Here is a 20,673-nt window from a genome sequence, read left to right as displayed (position 1 = left end):
GCCTCCTTCAAACATGTTTATTCAGCAAAGGAGCTGGCATTCATATATGCATCTTCTGTTCATTATTTACCAATAATCTTCACTACTCTGATCTGATTAACCCAGTGAAAATTCAATGGAAGGTGCAGTGTAATGAGAATACCTGCTTAGCTATCATTATCATTTTGCAGATTGGGCGAGTGCAGTTTCTGGCATATCATTCATGATCCTCATTATGTCAAATTAATTTGAGTATGCTGTTGAACTGTCACTTGGTGTCAAGCAAGAAATTGCATACTCCATCCTTAGACAACCTCAAATTAATCCCTGAATAAATGAATGAGGCACTAAATAAGTGTTGGCTGTTTTCAAACACACAGTATGCATTTAAACACAAATTAAATTGGCGTCATTAAATTGACGTGGACAATTGAAAACATTAAAGGAAAACATTTGGAATAAATAGTGTCAGATTTTGAGAATTGACATGGTTGATTCTGAAAATTATATAAATGGTTGAGCCCTCTAATAACTCACGCCCACTAGCCCTGGATTTCTTAAGAATATCTTTTATTGGTGCTGGTAGAGTATGCTTTGCATATTCCCCTTCCCTGATCATATAGGAAATGATACAATGCCTACAATGCCCTTGCTTATCCGGCACACGTAGTATAACTTCAGCCAAGTCTCTCTAATGCACAGCTACTCCTTGCCTTCCTATTAGTTCAAGGGTACCTTGCATTTCACCCTAACTTTTGTGATGCAGGGACTTTTTACCAGCTCTTCCCAGCAGCACACAACTTTGTGCCGGCCTACTGCTCATGGGGAAGGATCTGATTCTCCATTCTCTTCAGTGAGAGCTGTTTTGCGGGTCCTTTTTATACTAATAATTTGGATTGTTTTTGCTTTTTGTAAAAACAATGAATTTTAACCTCTTCGCTGCTGATGACGAGCTCAGCTCGTCATCAGCTACGGCGCTGGTATGCTGATGACGAGCTGAGCTCGTCATGTAACGCGGTATTTTAAAAAATGCCGCACACAGCGGGAAAAGCCGCCGCAGCGATGCGGCTAAAGAAACAAACCCTCTGATGGTGATTCATAAAGTTTATTGTTGAAGTGGATGGCACAGCATGCCGTTTTACAATATGGCTGCTTGAGCATCTGATACTTTGGCTTCAACATCCAGTAGTGTTCCTTTGCTGGCACGTGGGCACATTGTAAACTCCTAGATACATACATCAGTTGAGACAAAGCTTTTGTTAAGGGAAGTTCTGATCCTCTACTAGGAGCAGTTACTGATCAGTGTAATAAAAAACAAAACAAAAGTCACACACCGCTCCAGTTCAAGTAACATTACAATTTTGATTGAATACTTAAAAGTACTGAAAATCAAGAGTTTTGGTTAACTATGCAACGATAACTCACACATGCACTGCAAATGACCTCATAAATTACCTTAATGGCCACATTGACACACATTATAGATGCCCTATATTACCATGGTACTTGGCCAAAATTATAAGAGTATCCTGGCTGTATTTCCAGAAAAAGAGCAAGTCTGGATGGTTTTCCTTTTCAGTTTTGGATGAATGAAAAGTGGGTTGGAGCTTCTCAGATTTCTGGTTCTTCGTGCTTTTGTAAGTTTATTTTCTAGATAGTTGGGGGTGTGTGTGGGGAGGGCTTTGTGTGTGATGCAGGCGGTCTTGTAAATACATCTTCCTTCAGTGGGAGGCCAGTTGAGGAACTTGAGGGTTGGAGTGTGTGTTCAAACCGTTTAGCACCTGTTATGACCCGGGCCGCCATCTTCAGAACTGACCTTAGGGGGGCGAGGGGGGGTGGGGGGTGCTGGGTGAATTTTCAGCATCCCTGCGAAGATGGCGTTCCCAGAGTAAATTTAAGAGAGAACTACAGATTGTACTACTGTCTTGAAATTGTATGGGGGTGAAAGGCTTAATTTTCTTGAGGTGTTTTAGTGAGTAAAGCGCTCCTTTGGCTGAGTTTCTCTATGTGATCCTTCATTGACAAGTTCTTGTCCAGGGTGATGCCTAAGGACTTTACTAAGTTGGACAGCATTCTGAAGAACTTATTTTTAAATTTGTTATAAAGTTTCAAATTTAGTGCGATCTTTTCAGTTGGGGTTTAGAATTGGTTAACAAACTAAAATGTAAATGGGATATTTATTGTAATTGATTCAGATGCGTTTTTTTTAGTCCTTTTAGGAATTTTGTTTATAAACAGTCACTGCTGGTTAACGAGCCTTGCTGGAAAAGAAAATATATATATTTCCCTTGACCAGTGGAACCCTGGTTTTGGGAGGCAGGGGTTTGACTCATGAGTCACAAGATCCAACATGAGTGGACACAATTGCATTGGGTTCCCTGCCTGGCCAGTGGGTTGCAGACCCACAAGCCCTTTCAGTCAGAGCCCCCATTCCTGTCTCTTGCCAATCAAATATCAGGGGTTAGTGTTCAAAAAATGTGGGCGACCTCAATACCCCTTCTTGACCCGGAACAAAGGGGGATTGTGGCAACCTTCTCAAACTGATCCAGAGTCTGAGAAGTAGAAGAGATACTGCAAGCTCCTCAAATCCACCCCCACTTACCCAGCTTTGTAAAAGCTTGATGAGCAATGTTTGTGAACCCACTCCTCTAGTCACCTTCCCTCTGCAAAGTGACCAGCACAGCCCCTACTGATGCCCATGAAGCAGTGCTTAATTTGAGCCAGTGGTTTCCGGTGCTTGGCACCAACACTTAATTGTCAACACCAGAGCTTGTGACAGTCTGCCACAACATGGCACAGTCTGGCTAGATTGGAGATGACCAGAACAAGTTAAATATTAATTGAATATATATTAACAATGACTATTTACCTGCCGCTCAACCCATAGCTTTGGGGCCTGGAATTGTCACACTTGTAGGGGTGTAATGGTTAGTAGTTTTGTGACTATTATTGGCAGGGCAATGTGTGGTGCAAGCTGCAGTAGCCTCATGATGAGAGCCATGGATCATATATTTTTTTTACACAAATGAAGGACTGCTATGGAGGCAGATAAGGATGGGCAACTGACTGCCATTGCAGCCACCTTGTGACAATTGGATGCCAAAAGGGTTGCTAGCGCCAGCCTGTTCACCAGTTCTGCAGCCTCCCGATAACATTGGGATGCCATAACAGCTATCTTTTGCTGTGCTATACTCCACATAGACAAGCAGCTCCTGGAGGCTGGAAGTACAGCTGGCTACTTGCCAAGGCAGTGTGGGAGACCCACAAACATTCTGCAGGGTCTACCCAACTCCCGCTATGAAAAATATATATATATAAGCGCTCACAGAGATGCCTACCCTAGATTGAGGTAAACACTCAACAATCTAATGCTGTTCCTGCCCTCACCACAAAAAAATTAACACAAGACACAAATGATTACTTAATTCCACATTGAGGAACTGATGATGCTAAATGTCACCAGTGATATAATTGGTGTCCTGGGACCTGTGAGGTCATAGGATAGCACGTTGGAGGGAGCTATCCTTACATGGCTTTTTAATCTTAGTGACTTTGTTCTTAGTTTTGTTATTGTAGAACACAGAATAGGTTATTATCTTAATTGTTTAAGTTTTATAATAAAGTCTGTGAAGTGCCCCAGTGATCCTGTTGTATAGCGTTTTAGGACCCAAGTGAAATTCTCCAGATTCATGCCCTTATATAGGTATAATTCACATTGCCCTTATATAGGCGTATAAATCATAACAATATTTAGACATTGCCCATGCAGTCCAAATACAGGCATGGATACTTCCACTAGTTCTGAAAAGCCACAACGATTTCTTGGAAAACTCAGCTTCAGCAGTCCGGGAAATCCCCTATCTTGAATATTGATTTGTCCTAGAAATCATGGAGTTTTCAAAGAACTACCATTCCCTTGGGGTTCTTTGATGCCGTTATTATGTCCGACTTTACGTCAAACCAGGCACCTTCAAGGTATAAATATGCCTACACTTGCTCTAGCAAACACACGGTGGTTTGGAACAGTTTGACTATCTACTTGCCCGACGCAGCTCACTTCAGCAAGTGCCGAAGGAAGCCGACCCTCCAGCTGACGCACTGACAGAGAGGCTGCCTTTCTCTCGCTGAGAATCCAGCTCCAGTGTTTCCAAGCTCCCCTCACGGGTGTTGGGAAATCGAGTCCAGAGACAGAGATACCAGACCTCCTTCATTCTAAACCAAGGTACGGCGCTGATTAGACCTTAAGAGAAATCTTGGATAGATTATTGGCAAAGAAACTAAACCTATGCTACACCTCACTGACTTCTTCCCTCGTACTAGACTTAGGTTAGGTACAATGGGGTAGGCGTATTTTAGAAGCACCAGTTGAGTACTTTTAGTCTGTTATTTATGTATGTATTTCATGGCTTACAAACCATACCATGCTTTTACAGTATTATTTTATAATACTCTTCTTGCTGTACGCATTATACTTTACAGCCAGTATTATGATTGTAGTGGTTCATTTCTTTTGCATGAGAAAGAAGACTGTTCAATAAATCCTTTTATTGAAAACTCCTGTCTCTCTATATTTCTCTGCACCTCTGATGAAACGAAGCATGCACGATTGACTGAGTAAAATATCTATCTATTCTTTCCATGACTTTGAAGATACGTTTTATCTTGGGGAAACAAAGTTGTCATGTTTATGAGGTTGTCAGAAACTAATCCCTTCTTGTGTATTCGAGAACGTTTCTAGTGACCTCTGAGCTAGCTGCCACTCACAATTAATTCTAAAATTTTCGGCAGAGACCCAGTCGACCTAAGTCCTACGTCAAATCTATAGGATATATTATTCCAATGCGCAGAGCCTATTGGGAATATAGGAACTACACCACAATCCTTGACAACACTAATGGCACGTGTATAAAGAAAAGATGAATGGAATACAGTTTGTAGTTGACTAATTGTGCTGGTTTGTAAAGGTAATACATTTTAACGTTTTCTTTCAGGCAAATTTCACAGGAAGATAAAAATTGGGAAACCAACATTCAAGAGCTACAAAAAAAGGTTAGATGATTGAATTAGTATTTTCTGCTCACTTATCTTCCTTCCAGATTAGATGAAAATTGTTCCTCTTTCAAAGGGATATTGGCTATATTTTGGCTAAAAGTAGGACAACTTAGGCACACTCTACACCTGTGTCTTTCCTTGTACATTGTTGTGCTTTGATAGAAAGCTGCATAGGAAAGGGATTGAGACATGTTAGGACTTCATGCATCTGACAGAGCTTCATGGATGCAGAAACCATTCTCTAAGATAATGGTAACTCGCTTATGCTGAAACAGAAAGGTGATGGTTGGAATGCTTACACAGACTCAGCCACTCACCATCATTCACGCTACATTGCAGACCATCAATTTTAAAATCTTTGCCAGTGGTTCGTAATTTTTTGGCTTCTGTAGACCCCCACTTAATCATTACAGGAACTCAGGACCCCCACCGAATCTTTATTGGAATCCAGAGACCCCCACTGAGTGAGTAGTGGAGGCTGGGGACCACGCAATAAAATGCATAAAAATACAGAAATAAGTATTCACCCAAAAAATATACACATTATGAAATATTTAATTTAATTCACATACCATATAAAAACAATGTAAATTGTAATGGGAAGGATGGAGCTTTTCTAAATTCAATTGAGGCCTCTCATCGTCCATACTGTGTTCTGTTAGATGCACTTGCACTGCTCTCATGAGCCACTCTGAGGATACCAACTTCATTTTTAATCTTCACTTTCAAATTCCTGACATTAACAGAATGGCTTAAAGTTTCCAGCTGAACATTTTGCTTCTTTACTTATATACACTTTATTTAATCTGTTTATATTATTTAATTATGTAAGCAGTCACGGACCCCTTGAGTGGGCCTCACAGACCCCCAGGGTCCCTGGGCCACAGGTTATGAACCGCTGCTCTATGCCGTTTCAGACAGGATCCACTATATACAAATCAGATTTGGTCCTGCTTCATTAGATCTCTCTCTAGAAAGGAACAAAATGGAAATATCCTCTTTAGAAAGTAACACAATCAATCTCACGTTGGTTTTGATCCTCCTTGGCCTCATCAGTGAGATGTGCATTGAGTCCTGTGGCAAAAGAAGCACATGGTACTCATCTGTTCTACCTGCCACATGTCGGGCATCATAGTGAAAAACAAAGGTGATGGGTGAAATGCTTAAAGTCTCGGCTTCTGCTTGGTATCATGTTGTTAAAAGCTTTTCTCTTGGTGATAGTCTTGTTTACTAATACCAAGAGGTGTGCAGGTAGAGATCACGCTTTAGAAAATGTGCCTTTACATTATTTGCTTCAGTATTTTGTATATTCTGTATTGTTGATTCTGGAAAAATAGGCACACATTTCTACATTTAAATAACAATCCGGTGCTACTTTTTCTAAATGTGAATGCAATAGTGGAGAAGTGTGGCTCAGGGGTTGGAGGCGGCAGACCTGGAGCTTGAGTTCGGCCCTGGACCAGGGTTCAATTCCCCGCCTCGGTGGGTCTTGGGCTCAATAATTCCACGGACTCGATAATTCTCGCTACGGTGCCTTCTTGACTCATGGGTTCACACTCTGCGACTCTGGGCAATAGCTTGCTTAATCTACACATCGGCCCCTCGCGGTGGGATGCCTGGCTTTCACCTTGTGGATACCCTGCCAGGGTTGTCTCACAGGGGAATACCAGGACGGGTTCCCTAAGCAAGCGCGGAGATGCCCCAGGGTAAGTCATGCGCTATATAAGCTTCACACATTTACATTTACATTTTCCCGTTTTGCATATTGTAATGACTTTGGTTGCATTTACAAGAAGTAATCTAATGAGACCATCTATTTAGCAGCATTAATGCATACAATGCAATAAGAGTAGTGCATATGTAAACACAACGTGTTCTTGATTCCCTCTTTTGCAGCACTGCATAACAGACAAAATTTTACTCGTCAAGTGCCTGTCCGTATTGGCGATTGTTATCCTCATGTTCTTTCTCAATTCATTCGTGGAAGGCATCCATCTGGAGCTTGGTAAGCTTGACTTCTCTTATGCTAATTGTACTTCATTTGAAACAAAAATTGCCCTCGACATCCTGGTTACAGGTTTTTTTTTTTTTTTGCAAGCATATGCCACAAAAAATTATTAAATGAAAGTGCCACCACCTAAACGTGGCGAGCATATGCCTGCAATAAATGGTCAATTTAGAAAAAATTCACTGAGGTGGCTATTTTAATAAAAACATTTTTTTAATAGTCTGTTATTTCATGGATTTTATTATCAGTTTTTTTGTGAAAGTGACAAGAAAAAAATACCCAACTTGAAAATTTTTAACAGCAACTTTAAAAAGGGAACCGGAAATAAGCTACCGTGTATCTAGACCGGGGAAGTGCAAGCAAAATAAATAGCATTTTTTAAATATTAAAGACCGAAGCAACATTTTTAAAACCAGTTTGAAAGAGACGCGTCGTGTCACAAAAATGCAAGTAACTGTTTTTAAGAGGATGTGAACAATGTGCATAGGTTTTGTGCAGTCACTCAACGCAAAGGGAGCTAGTGTGTAAAGTGGGTTGCCCCGTGCTCTGGTAGGGAGGAAGCAAATTGTGAATGACGTCAACAGATCAAAAACGCCTTCATTTACGCGCATTATTCTTTTTTTTTTAATTAAAACAATAGTCTGCCGAGGCAGCTAAATATGTCTCAAAGGACAGAACTTAAAAATGCCTATTGTGGCGGTTTTCTTTTTGATGTGCTGTCTGCTTTGCAGCTCTTCCTACTTGACTCGTCAAATTGGTGATCTCATGCTGCTGACAACCACAGTATTTATTCCCTGATGTGCACCTGTGGTGTGCCTATTCATTCTTGCAAGTGACCGAGTCAACTACTTGCCTTTCCGATCCCGAGTGTAGGCCCTGCCTTTGACTCTCATCTCCTTCCTCTTGTGTCTTATGAATGCCGAAACGTCTGTCTCCATTTAAGGGATCTCGTTCTTGCCATGAAATGCTCTCCATGATTAATTCGTAGAAGAATAAGTTCCGGGGTTCACATTTCTTCAAGAAGCACACTGCCGTTGAATGTCTGGTTTGCTGAATACCAAATAACAAGGCTGTCTAATCTTTATTTCACCTCGTGCCTTTTTCATCCACCAAAAATTCTTCCTACCCCACAGATCACTCCTTTAGGGTTGTTTGCATCATTGCTTTCTCTCTTTGTTACTGTTTTTCATTGTTCTCGTCTTCCTGGTGTAGGGTTAAAGGATCTGAACTATCAGAAGGTTAGCCCACTCTCTAACCAGCACCATAGTTGGCTAGAATTCACATGAAGAGGATTGAGAACTCGAAGTGTTCTAGGTCATAAAAAAATATCTTTTTGTAACACAATTATCACTGCAGGTTGAGAAGGCCAACAATGATGTGATCTTCGCCACCAAAAACCCCTGCACCAAGCCATGCCTGAATAATCCAGGTTGTGGCCCCTGTCTGGCAAGTTGACTTTAGAACAATACCCGAGGAATACTGATAGACCATTAAATTTAGTACAGATGTATGACATAAACAGGGAGGGCTATATTGCTTTGTCCCTGCTAAGGCTAGGTCAGCCCCACCCTTCATCCAGCCCTGTTCATCAGGTGTAACATGACATTTTTTAAACACATATATGATCTAACCAATTAATGCTTTGATGCACCATCCCTGCCAAGGGCTCCTCGTGGTCCATCGTGTCCACACCCCTCCACAGCTGTTTAATCAGTGGGCAGCCCTGAGGAAGAGCTGCTGGGTCTCTATAGTGACCACAGAAAAAAAGGTAATAAACAGCCGTGGAAAAATTAGAGGGTCTGAAATCCTAACAGGCCGAGCCTGACCTCCAGTCAGCCACACACCTGACCCAGCCTCTGCTGGAAGGTCTGGCACCAAAGAGCAAGTGATTCCCAACCCCTCCACAACTTGTGTTTTTTTGACTAACAGCATACCTAAAGTAAAACGTTTTTATGCATTAATAATTACTCACATTGATGGATAGAATTTAATGTAATTAAATGTAGTAATAATTTAATAAAACATGTTGTATTTCTAAATTTAAAATATGATATTTATCGTATTTAATAATATGTGAGAACAAGCATTTGCAATGCAATAGGTCTCGCATTAGGAAAGTTTGAGCTATTGGTATTGTAAATGACATATTTTTTTTTATGTGTTGGTTTTGAAAATAGCGAAATTAATAGCTTTGTCATTTACAATGCCAATAGTTATAACTTTCGCAAATGTGACACCTATGGCATTTGTAATGCAACATGTGTTGTATTTACGTGACTTAGATGTATTGATATTACAAATAACAATGGCTTTTAATTTTTTTTAATAATACGTAAATAAAAGTTAATGTAATTTATAATGGCAATAGCTTAAACTTTTGTAAATAACTTTTGTGAAGATTATCGTTAGTGTATTTTATTGTGAAGAAAATCCAAGAATAGAAGTGAAATATAAACATCTTTTTGTGGCATTTGTAATAAAGCTTGAAACATTGAGAGAGCATATTTGAACCATTTGTTGTTGAATGGTTGCACAGATTGATGCTGTGGTGGCGCTCAGTTATGTTTTGGTGGCGACGAATGATACTGTGGCGTTCAGTGATGCTGTGGTAGCGCATAGTGATGTTATGGGCCGCTGAGTGATGCTGTGGTGGTGCTGAGTGATGCTGTGGTGATGCGATAGAGTGAGGGCGATAGAGTGAGGGCGATAGAGTGAGGGCGATAGAGGGAGGGCGATAGAGGGAGGGCGATAGAGGGAGGGCGATAGAGGGAGGGCGATAGAGGGAGGGCGATAGAGGGAGGGCGATAGAGGGAGGGCGATAGAGGGAGGGCGATAGAGGGAGGGCGATAGAGGGAGGGCGATAGAGGGAGGGCGATAGAGGGAGGGCGATAGATAGAGGGAGGGCGATAGAGGGAGGGCGATAGATAGAGGGAGGGCGATAGAGGGAGGGCGATAGATAGAGGGAGGGCGATAGATAGAGGGAGGGCGATAGATAGAGGGAGGGCGATAGATAGAGGGAGGGCGATAGATAGAGGGAGGGCGATAGATAGAGGGAGGGCGATAGATAGAGGGAGGGCGATAGATAGAGGGAGGGCGATAGATAAACAGAGTGAGGGTGATGTGTGTGTGGGGTTGGCGTAGTGTGTGGGTGGGGGTGTAGTGTGTGTGTGTGTGTGGGGGCGTAGTGTGTGTGGCGGCACGTGTGTGTGTGGGGGGGCGTAGTGTGTGTGTGGGGGGGCGTAGTGTGTGTGTGTGTGGGTGGGGTGCATTGTGTGTGTGTGTGGGGGGGGGGGCATTGTGTTTCTGGTGACCTGGAATACCTACTGGCCAAAAGAGAAATTGGCGCGGAAATGGTGAAATACTGACAGACCAAGAGTGCACGGCTGGGCGAAGGAAATGTAGAGGTGTTGAGCCCTGGAAAAACTGATGTACAAAGGCTGGGGATGCCCCAGGAATTTGGGAAGATATTGGATGTCTGGGGCACGGTGGAATGCCAGTGAACGCAGCTGAGGGGGGTACAGACCAAGACGGGATGGGGGGGGGGGCGGACACGCAGACGACAGGAGATGTGTGCTATGGGAAGAGAGTGATACAAAACACAATGAAGGTGCTTCCTTATTTAGGCGCTACATTATCTTACATTGAGTGCAGTAGCCATAGTGCACTCCAAATCACCGCACGGTGCGAGTCTCAATTGCCACTATACGGACAAAATAAATTGAGACAACAACGTTTTTACATGACGTGCTACCTGCGCTCTGCCTCACCCCTCCCACCCATCCTGGAACCCGAAAATTCCTCCGGGTATTAACGTGACCTATAAATATACAAGAACAAATAGTCTGCTTCATGTAAACATGAAATGCAGCGAAGCATACATCTACATAACATCTAGATATGCATCGACATGGGTGCGCGGGCCCGGAAAAAACACAATTTATCAGAAATGACAGCATGTCAGTTTACAAGCATCTTATGAGAAGTAGCTGCACGCCACACCACAACCCAATCGCTGGAAAACGCCAGTAAGGTGGTGTCTAAACGCGAATAGAATATATAGCAGACTCTACAAACTTAGAACAGTATGGGAAATAATGATGTTGCGTGATCTCTGTGTTTTAAAAGTTAAACGGTGTAGGTAATTTTGAGTAGTGTTTCTGTTTTTGGGCGGACCGTTATTAAAGACAGTATCACACGAGGATGCGCCATGGAATTTTAAACCACCTCAATGTTATGCCCACCCTCTTTTCTGTTGTAAATAGTTATACAGTGCTGCCATCTGCTGGATTTGTGGCAGCATGAGATAGAGGGACTGAACAAGAGATGTGGGATAAGGGAGGGGGTGGCAAATGGTGAGCATTTCACGGCCGCTTTGATGTTCTAAGTGGCCACGCGGCTCACTGAGAACATCAAAGCAGCTGCGAAAATGCTCCCAAAGGCTGCAGGCGGAAAAATGGTGCGCGTGCCCGGCGCACATGCACTGCGCCCGATCCGCCTGCAGACTTTGGAAGCATTTTTGAAAGCCCCTTACTATACTCACAGAACAATGCATGCACTTTGGTTCAGTGAGACCTTAAAAACATTTCTTGGGCTAGTTTGCAGCTCACCTAGTTCTTTTGCTGATGTAAGGGAAACTCATTCACAGTGGTTCCACATGCAGCCACTCTGTCCACTAATTTAAGGGGGTAAAAAAACAAAGTACAAGCGAGACTAGCATACTAGCTATGTGCTGGTTCAGGCACATCAGCAATGGGGAAAAACTTTTCACAACACTCTTTACACAGAAGCGTGGTCATGTTTCCCTCAATAGGAAAAGACAGAGAGGAATACCTTCTATATTTTCTGTGCAACTCAGTCCACATATAATCAAAACATAATACCCACACACCTAGCTTCCTGTTCATGAATGGTTCCAAGATTGAAATAATGTAGTCCGAAAAATCACCCTTCAACTGTCCCTTATGCCTCGGTACCCTCTTACCCTCGGTACCCTCTTACCCAAACCGTGTGATTCTCTTTCCGCTATGCACCTCATGTTATCACTGTGGCAAACAGTGTAGTCTTGTAGCTATTGCACTTGTGAAAAATCACTCTTATATACCGCCTCCAGAGTTAAGCAGAAGATTGAGAGGAAGCCAGCCCTGATGGGGGCGCTGAGGTAATACATCCCTCCCAAGCATGTTGGGGAGGGGGGTGGGGGGAGCATGCAGCTTCAAGTAACGAAGAGAAGCAGCTGCACTGGGGGCAGATGAAATGAAAATATTTTCTGCACTGCGCTTTTGATGTTATTAAGACTTCCTGTTACACAATAAAAATAAACATTTCTGGCACTTCCATGTAAGCTAGTACCATGCAGTTGTGGTTCTTAAGGGCAACATACTTATTTGCCTTATGAAAGTGCTGGACTAAATTGACAGAGAAGAAGAAAAGTTGAGGGAGAGATATGGTTCCCGCACTTCCCCTACATTGGACTGCAAACCCACTCTCAATCTTTTCTCACCTTCTTTATATTTGGCACATTGCTCTACCCGTGATGATACATCGCCATCCATTCCAAGTTACAACAAGACGCCAGAGAGCAAAAGTGAAAGCAGGGATCACGCGCGCCAGCAAAGAAGCAAGGAAAAGGGACGGAAAAAGTAACAAGCATTGGCGGCCACGAAATTAAATAAAAAAAAGGCGAGTGGTGACGCGCGTGGTGTGCACGCGCGTCATCGCAAGTGCTAACTTGCCGGCGATCATGATGCTATAACGCGCATGCGCGAGTGCACTCTTATGCGTGTTCTAGCAAGCTGATTGCTGGCAAAGTAGTATTTCTTAGAGCCCCAAAATGTCTCGGCCGAGACCAGCGCATGCGCTTGATCAGGCCGAGACCTAAAAAGGGGTGTATTAGATGGTGTGGCTGTGAGGCTTCAACGTGTAAAACACTTCCAACCCCTTAAAGACCAGTCCGGTTTTATTTGTCAAACATTTGCTCAACCAGGTTGCATTTTTATGTATTTATAGACTCCAAAATGAAAAGAATTCACTGCAGTATTCCGGAAATATACATTTTTAAAGGGACAATTAATCAAGACTCTTCATTGAACCACGAAGAAGCACTGGCAAGTTCATCAGATTTAACACTTAGAAACTTTTTGAACAGTTACACCAGTGATTAATGTGGTTACTTAGAAGTACTTTGGGCAACAAACTCCAATGGAGAAGCTTGTCAAGAGGGCCAGCAAGATCTAAAAGCGAAGCTAGTTACTTTCGCAAGTCAAGTAAGTTTCAGTCCAGTTAAAGACTTAGTGGCCAGTTGCCATTAACGTCTATGGAGTGGTTCTGATGCAAGGGATTCAGGATGCTGAAGATGCTGTGCTGCCGAAGGTGGTCTTCCTGGGACTATTCCACAGGCCACTTTCCAGGTAGAGCAACTTTATCCACAGGTGTCGAAGTCCTTCAGAGTCCTCTTTGGTCCAGCAAAAGCCCAGTCGTCACTTGTCTACTGAGCACAACAAAATAAGCAATTCCCTCTTTGTGCAGTAACTCTCCTGGGCAACCAATCTGCACACTGTCAACTCTCCCTGGCCCAGCAGACTCTGGTGCAACTTCTGGGCATCAGGTCCCGGACTCCCAAGCGGTGCTGCGATGAGGAGCAAGGATCCAGTGATCTGGGCTACCAGCTTGCCCAGGCAGGTAACCTCAACTTTTGTGACCTTGTGCTTGTTAACAGGAAGTCTGCCAACTAACTCTTGGAGTCTCTTCTTCTGGCTGGGCTCAGGGGATTACTTTACCATTAGCAGGACACCACAGGCACAGTCCTATCTTTGCTAGCCCAAGGAGCAGCAGGTGCAGTCCAACTTTGGTGAAGCCTCTTCTTGCCAGGTCCGAGGTCAGCAGGGCAGCCCACCCTTCAGTCCTCTTTTCCAATCCAAGTGATATTTGAGTTCTGGGAGCCAGGGGTGCCTTTTATGCCCAGAAAGTGCCCTTAGGTGAGGTTTCTAGCCAATGAAGTCACTTGGTTCCCTCACACCTGAGGACCGCGTCCTGTGAATTGTGACATCTAGCTATCCCAGAGTGCTCTATTCTGTCCACTCCAAGATAGCTAAACCTTTCTCTTGGGTTTTGGAGCTCGGTAGCCCTCCTTAAAGGTGTGTCTGCTTGGGGGCTGTACGCCTATTGAAAAGCTGGTTTGGCCAATATTTACCCCCTCTCTGTCCCGGACACTAACCGGTCTACCCAAGCAAAAGAGCAGCCCCTCTTGTGGATGTTCATCATGTGCCCTTCAAAGATGGCTTCTCCTTTGGCGCTTGCCTTGGGAACTAATACCCCGTTGGCTTCCTGCCAGGAGAAGGTAACACCTCCTTCAGCAGCAGGCCTCTGTTACCTGTCCTGGGAGTCAGCAGAAGGTTGTCTTGTAGCCTTCATCTGCAAAGGCCAGCTCAGAAATTTGGGCATCAGAGTGGCAACGTTATAATAGTTGCATGTATCAACAAGTTTCATTAAATTTGACTTGGGTATCAAGTCTGGTTTAATAGAGCAAGTTGTTTGATACCTTGACGTACCAACTGTAGCAGTCCTATTTAGAGGTTAGCACTGCTGAGTTGTCGGTGTTTAACCATGTACTCGCTAATGCGGCTACTAGCATTAAAAACAGGGTTGTACTGCTCATGTAGTCTAGCATAATTTAGCCGTAAATTCACTTAATTATGCTGCAGCAAATTGAGCAAGTTTCTTCCACCCCTAAAAATAATATAATTACAAATAGTTTTAAAATTGAATGCAGAACAAAATGCATACATGATCATACACTTTAAAAATAACAGTTTAAAATACATTAAAATAACAATAAAAAATCAAGAAACTTATAACAAACCTATATTAATGATAATAAAGAAAAAAGTTGCATTTATCAAATAAGTAAATTAAACATTAAATAGTAAAAGTCCACAAAACGTAACACTAAAAAAAGTGGTGGACTGCAGAGGGATTCCTTTTACCATTCCCAATCCTCTTTAAGCAACAGTAGGGAAAGTGTTAGTCTTTGGATGGGTTAGATATGTCAACTATTTTTCTTTTAGCTTCCATTTTTTGCTGTATCTATTGTTTGGCTTTATGACTTGAGCACTTTACCACTGCTAACCAGTACTAAATTGCATGCACTTCTCCCCTAAACATGCTGACAGTGGTATATACCTGATTTGCATAGTTTACCTGTAAGTCCCTTGTTAAGTGGTATACCTTATACCCAGGGCCTGTGATATAAATGCTTCTAGTGGGCTCCAACACTGATTGTACCACCCACAGAAGTAGCTTACAAACCGGCCTCAGGCCTGCCATTGCAAAGACTGTGTGTGCAGTTCCCTGCCACTTCAACCTGGTGTTTAAAACCTCTTGCCAAGCTTCAAATTCCCATTTATTACACATAGGCCACTCCCAAGTGACCCTAAGGGCAAGGTGCTGTGTAACTAAAAGGCAGGTTTATACCTGGGCAGACATTTATGCACGACGCCAATATATTCCAAAGAAAACACCAACATCTACACGTTCCTCAGAGGAAAGTCTGGTGACTGACAAGGAGACGTTCATACGCAGAGGACCGGTCAAAGCTACACAAGAAGGCGTACTATTAACAGCAGACACTAACAACCAAGCATCCACTAGCAGAGAAACGTCTTTTTTGTCGCAGGAACAGGACTCAGAACAACCACCGACGGCACCCACGGAGACACCTATAGTAAGCGCAAAACAAGGAGAGGAAGTGGCCGGAAAAGCACTGAGGAGCGGGCGCACAGTGAGTTAATCATCAACATATCATCTACCACATTAACTAGACAACAGAGAACAACTTTGAACAAAGGCCTTACATTTGTTCCAACAACAACTACAAATGAAATGGAGACTGAGGGAGCATTCTTCAGATTTATGAGGACATTAAAACTCAGACATTATTTGAAAACGTGGTTGAACCAACTGAGAACATATAAGATAACACCATGAGGAAATTCAAACCAAAGAGTGTATTTCAAGCATCAGTATCACATAAAATGTTGGATACTTTCGAAATAATGGTCAGAAAGGATCTACAAGAGCTAGATTACAAACGAAAGCGACAGACCAATTTAACTAAATCAGAGCAAAACATAATAAATAATTTGGCCAACAATACAGCACTAACCATACAACCAGCAGATAAGGGCGGAGCCCTGGTACTAATGGATACAGTTTTTTATGAACACAAAGTTAATGAACATGTTGCGGATACTGACATTTATCTTAAATTACCTTCGGATCCAACAATATCATTACAACAGATGTTGAACGAAATTTTGAAAACAGCTACAGACAATGAATGGATCGATGAACAAACCTCAGCATACCTAACTCAAAAGAACCCCAGACGACCAACTCTTTACATGATCCCCAAGATCCATAAACACCCAACGAACCCTCCACTAAGACCAATTGTATCAAGGTGTGGGTCAATTTTTGACCCCCTTGGTAAATACATTGATCATTACATAAAGGACACAACAGATTTTTTAAACAAGTTGAAATGGCTAGAGGAAGGATTTCAACAACACTGGATTATGTGCACCATCGACGTGGTGGCACTTTATACCTCCATACCTCATCATGCGGGATTGGAGTCCATTGAATGGGCATTGTTAAAAATGGAAGATCTCCCCATAAACAAAAAAAATTCTTGTTACAATTATTGAAATTTTGTCTCCATAACAGCTATTTTTCATGGAAAAATGAATATTATGCTCAATTAAATGGAACTTCCATGGGCTTTGCAGGGGCCCCTGCCTACGCGAATACCTTCATGGCTCAATATGAGGCAAACAATCTGATGTCAAGGAGAGAATGGTCACATGTAAAGATGTACAGTCGATTCATCGATGACGTTTTCTTAATTTGGGATGACACACAGGAAACTCTTGAACAGTTAATAACTTCATTGAATCAAGTGGATGCCAGAATTCAATTCACTCCTAAGATAAGCGAGGAAGTCATTGACTTTTTGGATGTGAGAATCACCAAAACACCACAAGGTTTTGAGACCGCATTATATACCAAACCGACAGATCGGAACAGTGCACTGATGTACATGAGCTTTCACCCCAAGACTCTCATTCAGAACTTACCAGTGTCCCAATTTATAAGGATCAAACGCATATGCTCAGACAAACAAGTAAGCCAAACAACACTAACACAACAGATGCAGAAGTACAAAGAAAGAGGATATCCTCCAGACGTACTAGAAAAACAACTAAACAAAGTACAAACAATGAACAGAGAGGATTTGCTTAAACCCAGTATGAAGAAAAAAAATGACAGGATGGTATTTGTAACCAAATATACTACTCTATCAGCGAAAATCAGACAAATTATCAACAAAAGATGGGAATTATTATCTGTAGAACCAGATTTTCATGGTATTTTCAAAGACCTTCCAGTACATGCGTATACCAGAGGATCAAATTTAAGAGCAAGACTAAAACATAAGCCACATCCTATATTACCAGCGGAATACAAGGGTACCATGAGATGTTTAAATTGCACCAATTGCAATAATGTGATCACAGGAAACACATGTACACATCCAACCACTGGCAAACTTATATACCTGAAACACACCAGCGACTGCAACACACAAAATGTTGTATATGCAATCAAATGCCCATGTGGCAAAATGTATATCGGCAAGACGGCACGCAAGGTGAAAATACGGATTACGGAACATAAGAGTAGAATCTGGAGTAAGGGCTGCTATGCTTGAGGATTGCCACTCTGCTGTGGCTGACTGTTCTGAGTTATTGCTTCCCTGCTTTGCTGAGTTGCCCTGCTGCTTGGTGACCTCTGCTTTGCTAAAGGACCAATGACTAAACCCAGAGTGACTCCAAGGGCTTGTTGGCTTGCCCTTCTGTTCTCCTAGAATGTCCCAGGGACATCAAACGTACTTACTTTCCATCTACAACTGCAGAGGCCAGTTCTGCAAAAACCAGCGGTCCTCTCAGTGAAAGCCAAGATCTTCATGTTTTGGGAACTACAGCGCTGTCAGATTGCTGTGGGTTTAGCAATCCATGATTAACTCAACAAAGACTCCACGCTTGACTGATCGCCATCCAGGCTCATTCCCTTGGGACTGCATCGGATTCTGGACAAGCGCACCGCCAGAGCAATTCCTAGCCACAGCTTCTACTCTGTAGGGGAGACTGCTGCAACTACTCCCAGCATTTGGTGGCACACTTCTGATCAGCATGATTTGCATCAGCACCTAGAATCAACATGGGACAGGAGAGCTTCGGCTACTCGCCCCAACCCTGCAGCCCCATCTAAGTAGGTATTTTGAGAAAAACAATATGTGCGGCCCTTGTATGGTGTACTGCACTCCTCCCAGACTGTGGAATCTTACTTGGGGTGCTGATCTCACCGGGGGCACTCATTGGGCACCTACTATGTCCATGAATTGGGCATACATGCTCAGGTACTCATTTTGCAATCACCTATCTAGCAATCCCCGACTGGGATCGGACTCAGGGCAAAGTGGCCACATGTAACCTACTAAACACTAGTGTCCCTTTGATACTCAGGCCTGTAAAGCACGGCCCTAATATTACATTTGAAAACACTCATAAATTGAAAAACACTGCTTTTGCATTTATGCCCTAATCCTTCGTATCTCCTGACCTACTTATTGAATGTTTGTCGTTTTAGTCTTGTTTTGTGCAGACAAATATTGCCTTTTTCTCTAAACCTGTGTGGAGTCTTTTTGTGGTGTTTTCATTGGGTTACTGTGTGTGTGTGTTTCACACTTTACACATTGCCTTTGAGATAAGCTGGTCTGCTCTGTGCCAAGATACCAGAGGGTGGGTGCAGGTTATCCTATTGTGTATCTAGCTTTCCCCAACTAGAATAGTGGGTTCTGCCTGACTTAGCTACATATCTTAGCCAACCAGAAACCCAATTTCTAACCATATACCATTCCAATTCCTAATTTAAAAAACAATCGAACCTATTGATTTTTTTCAAATTTGTTGATAGTTAAAATTAAATATAAATAGTTAAACATAGTCAAAATCAAAAAATGTAACTATAGATAAATCAAATTAAATGTCATATAAACAAAAATGTGATGCTTGAATCCGGCTGAGAAAAAAAAAAACTAAGCGCGGGCTCCCACGCTTTGTTGTATTGAAGCCACCGGGTTGGCCAGTTCCCAGGGGCACTGAAAAAATATGTGTGGGGGGGCCTAATCCCCCCCACACTGCCCCGGGGACCGCCATCTCCACAGGGTTTTAATAATTATTTGTAGGGGGCACACAGCCCCCGCTGACCCGGGGACCGCCACCCCAAGGGCTTTTTTAATGTATAGTTAAACCTGTGTGGGGGCTCAGTCCCCCCCACACACCCCGGGGACCGCCACCTCCCCGGGGCACTAAGATGCACATGTGGGGGTCCGTTACAGACCCCCTACCATCGGGACCACCACCCCCGGGGCTTTGCAAACATTGGGAGGGGGGCCACGTGTCCCCCCTCCTGGAGCCCTTCATGGCCCTGGGGACTGCTTCCCCCAGGGCCGGCTCCTGCAGTGTCCCGGGGTGCCCACACCTGGGACACTGCTGTTTGCTATGGCAGGGTGGGAGCCAGCCAGCTCCCTCCCTGTCCTAACAAATTGTGGTTTGGATTTTGTAAGCGAGAGCAGGTTTCCTGCTCTCGCTTACAAAATTCAAACCACATTGCTTTTCCACAAGGGGAGCTGTATGTCAGCAGCTCCCCGTGTGCAAAAGCAATGCCGGCTACCGCAGGAGGCGGGGAGCCAGCGGGACCGTTGGGAAATTGGGGTCCCCAATGTAAAGGCCAGGCCCTGGGTGAAGGGGTCCCTGGGGCCATGAGTGGCCTGGGAGGGAGGCATGTGCCCCCCTCCCTTAATAATATTTTTTTTAAACAGAATTAAAAAGAGGCACAGCCCTGGGGATGGGGTCCCTGGATCTAATAGAGGCCTTAGGAAGGGGGCCACACAGCCCCTCCTGCATTTTTTATTATATTAAATAAATGCATTTATGGCCATGCCCCGGGGCCGAAATTGGCCTCCGCAGGGGAGACGCGCGACCTCCTTCCCGTAGTAGGCCCTGGGGGATGGGGTCCCCAGGGGGCCAAATATTTTAAAAGGAGGGGGGCTACACAGCCCGCCTTGATTAAAAAATAAATACATAACAAATCCGGCATCTGGTCTAGGCCCCGCCCCCTCCCTGCAGCACTCCAGCAAACTCGCCCCTGGCGCGTTATAGGTGGGAGAATTAATTTTCATTGAATACTGAGAGTCCCTGGGGCCAACTAGCCCACCAGGTACCTCCAGAATGCACTAGGGAGCTGCGTTGCAGAGAGGTGTTCAGAGGCAACAGAATTTTTTTTTTTGTAAATCTTTTTATTATTTTCAAAACAAAGAAAGAAATAGACATATCGGGTGCCATACATTCAGATACAATAATAAGGTGAACAGGCATAGAAACAGGATATATACGAGCAATGCAAAAATAGTCGAGACGCCTATGCTAACGTTTGAGAAGGATGTGCAATAGTACAATATACAATCCACGTTAAGCGCCAGTCCTCAGAGCCTGTCCACCCAAAAAATCAGAATA

At 43.4% G+C, this 20,673-nt stretch overlaps 1 protein-coding gene across 1 annotated transcript in view; it reads left to right on the top strand.

Moving 5' to 3' along the window:
* The window catches only part of OCA2 (OCA2 melanosomal transmembrane protein), an 833,084-nt gene that overhangs the window by 506,139 nt on the left and 306,272 nt on the right, over positions 1–20,673 (top strand). Inside the window, exons 17-18 of the mRNA XM_086934183.1 lie at positions 4,971–5,028; positions 6,928–7,036. Coding sequence (XP_086790309.1) covers positions 4,971–5,028; positions 6,928–7,036 — 167 coding nt within the window. The remainder of the gene's footprint in view (positions 1–4,970; positions 5,029–6,927; positions 7,037–20,673) is intronic.

This window comes from Lissotriton vulgaris, chromosome 8, assembly GCF_964263255.1.
Source record: "Lissotriton vulgaris chromosome 8, aLisVul1.2, whole genome shotgun sequence".
Lineage (NCBI taxonomy): Eukaryota > Metazoa > Chordata > Amphibia > Caudata > Salamandridae > Lissotriton > Lissotriton vulgaris.
The sequence above is the reverse complement of the archived record's forward strand: the minus strand, read 5'-3'. Positions and strand labels throughout refer to the sequence as shown.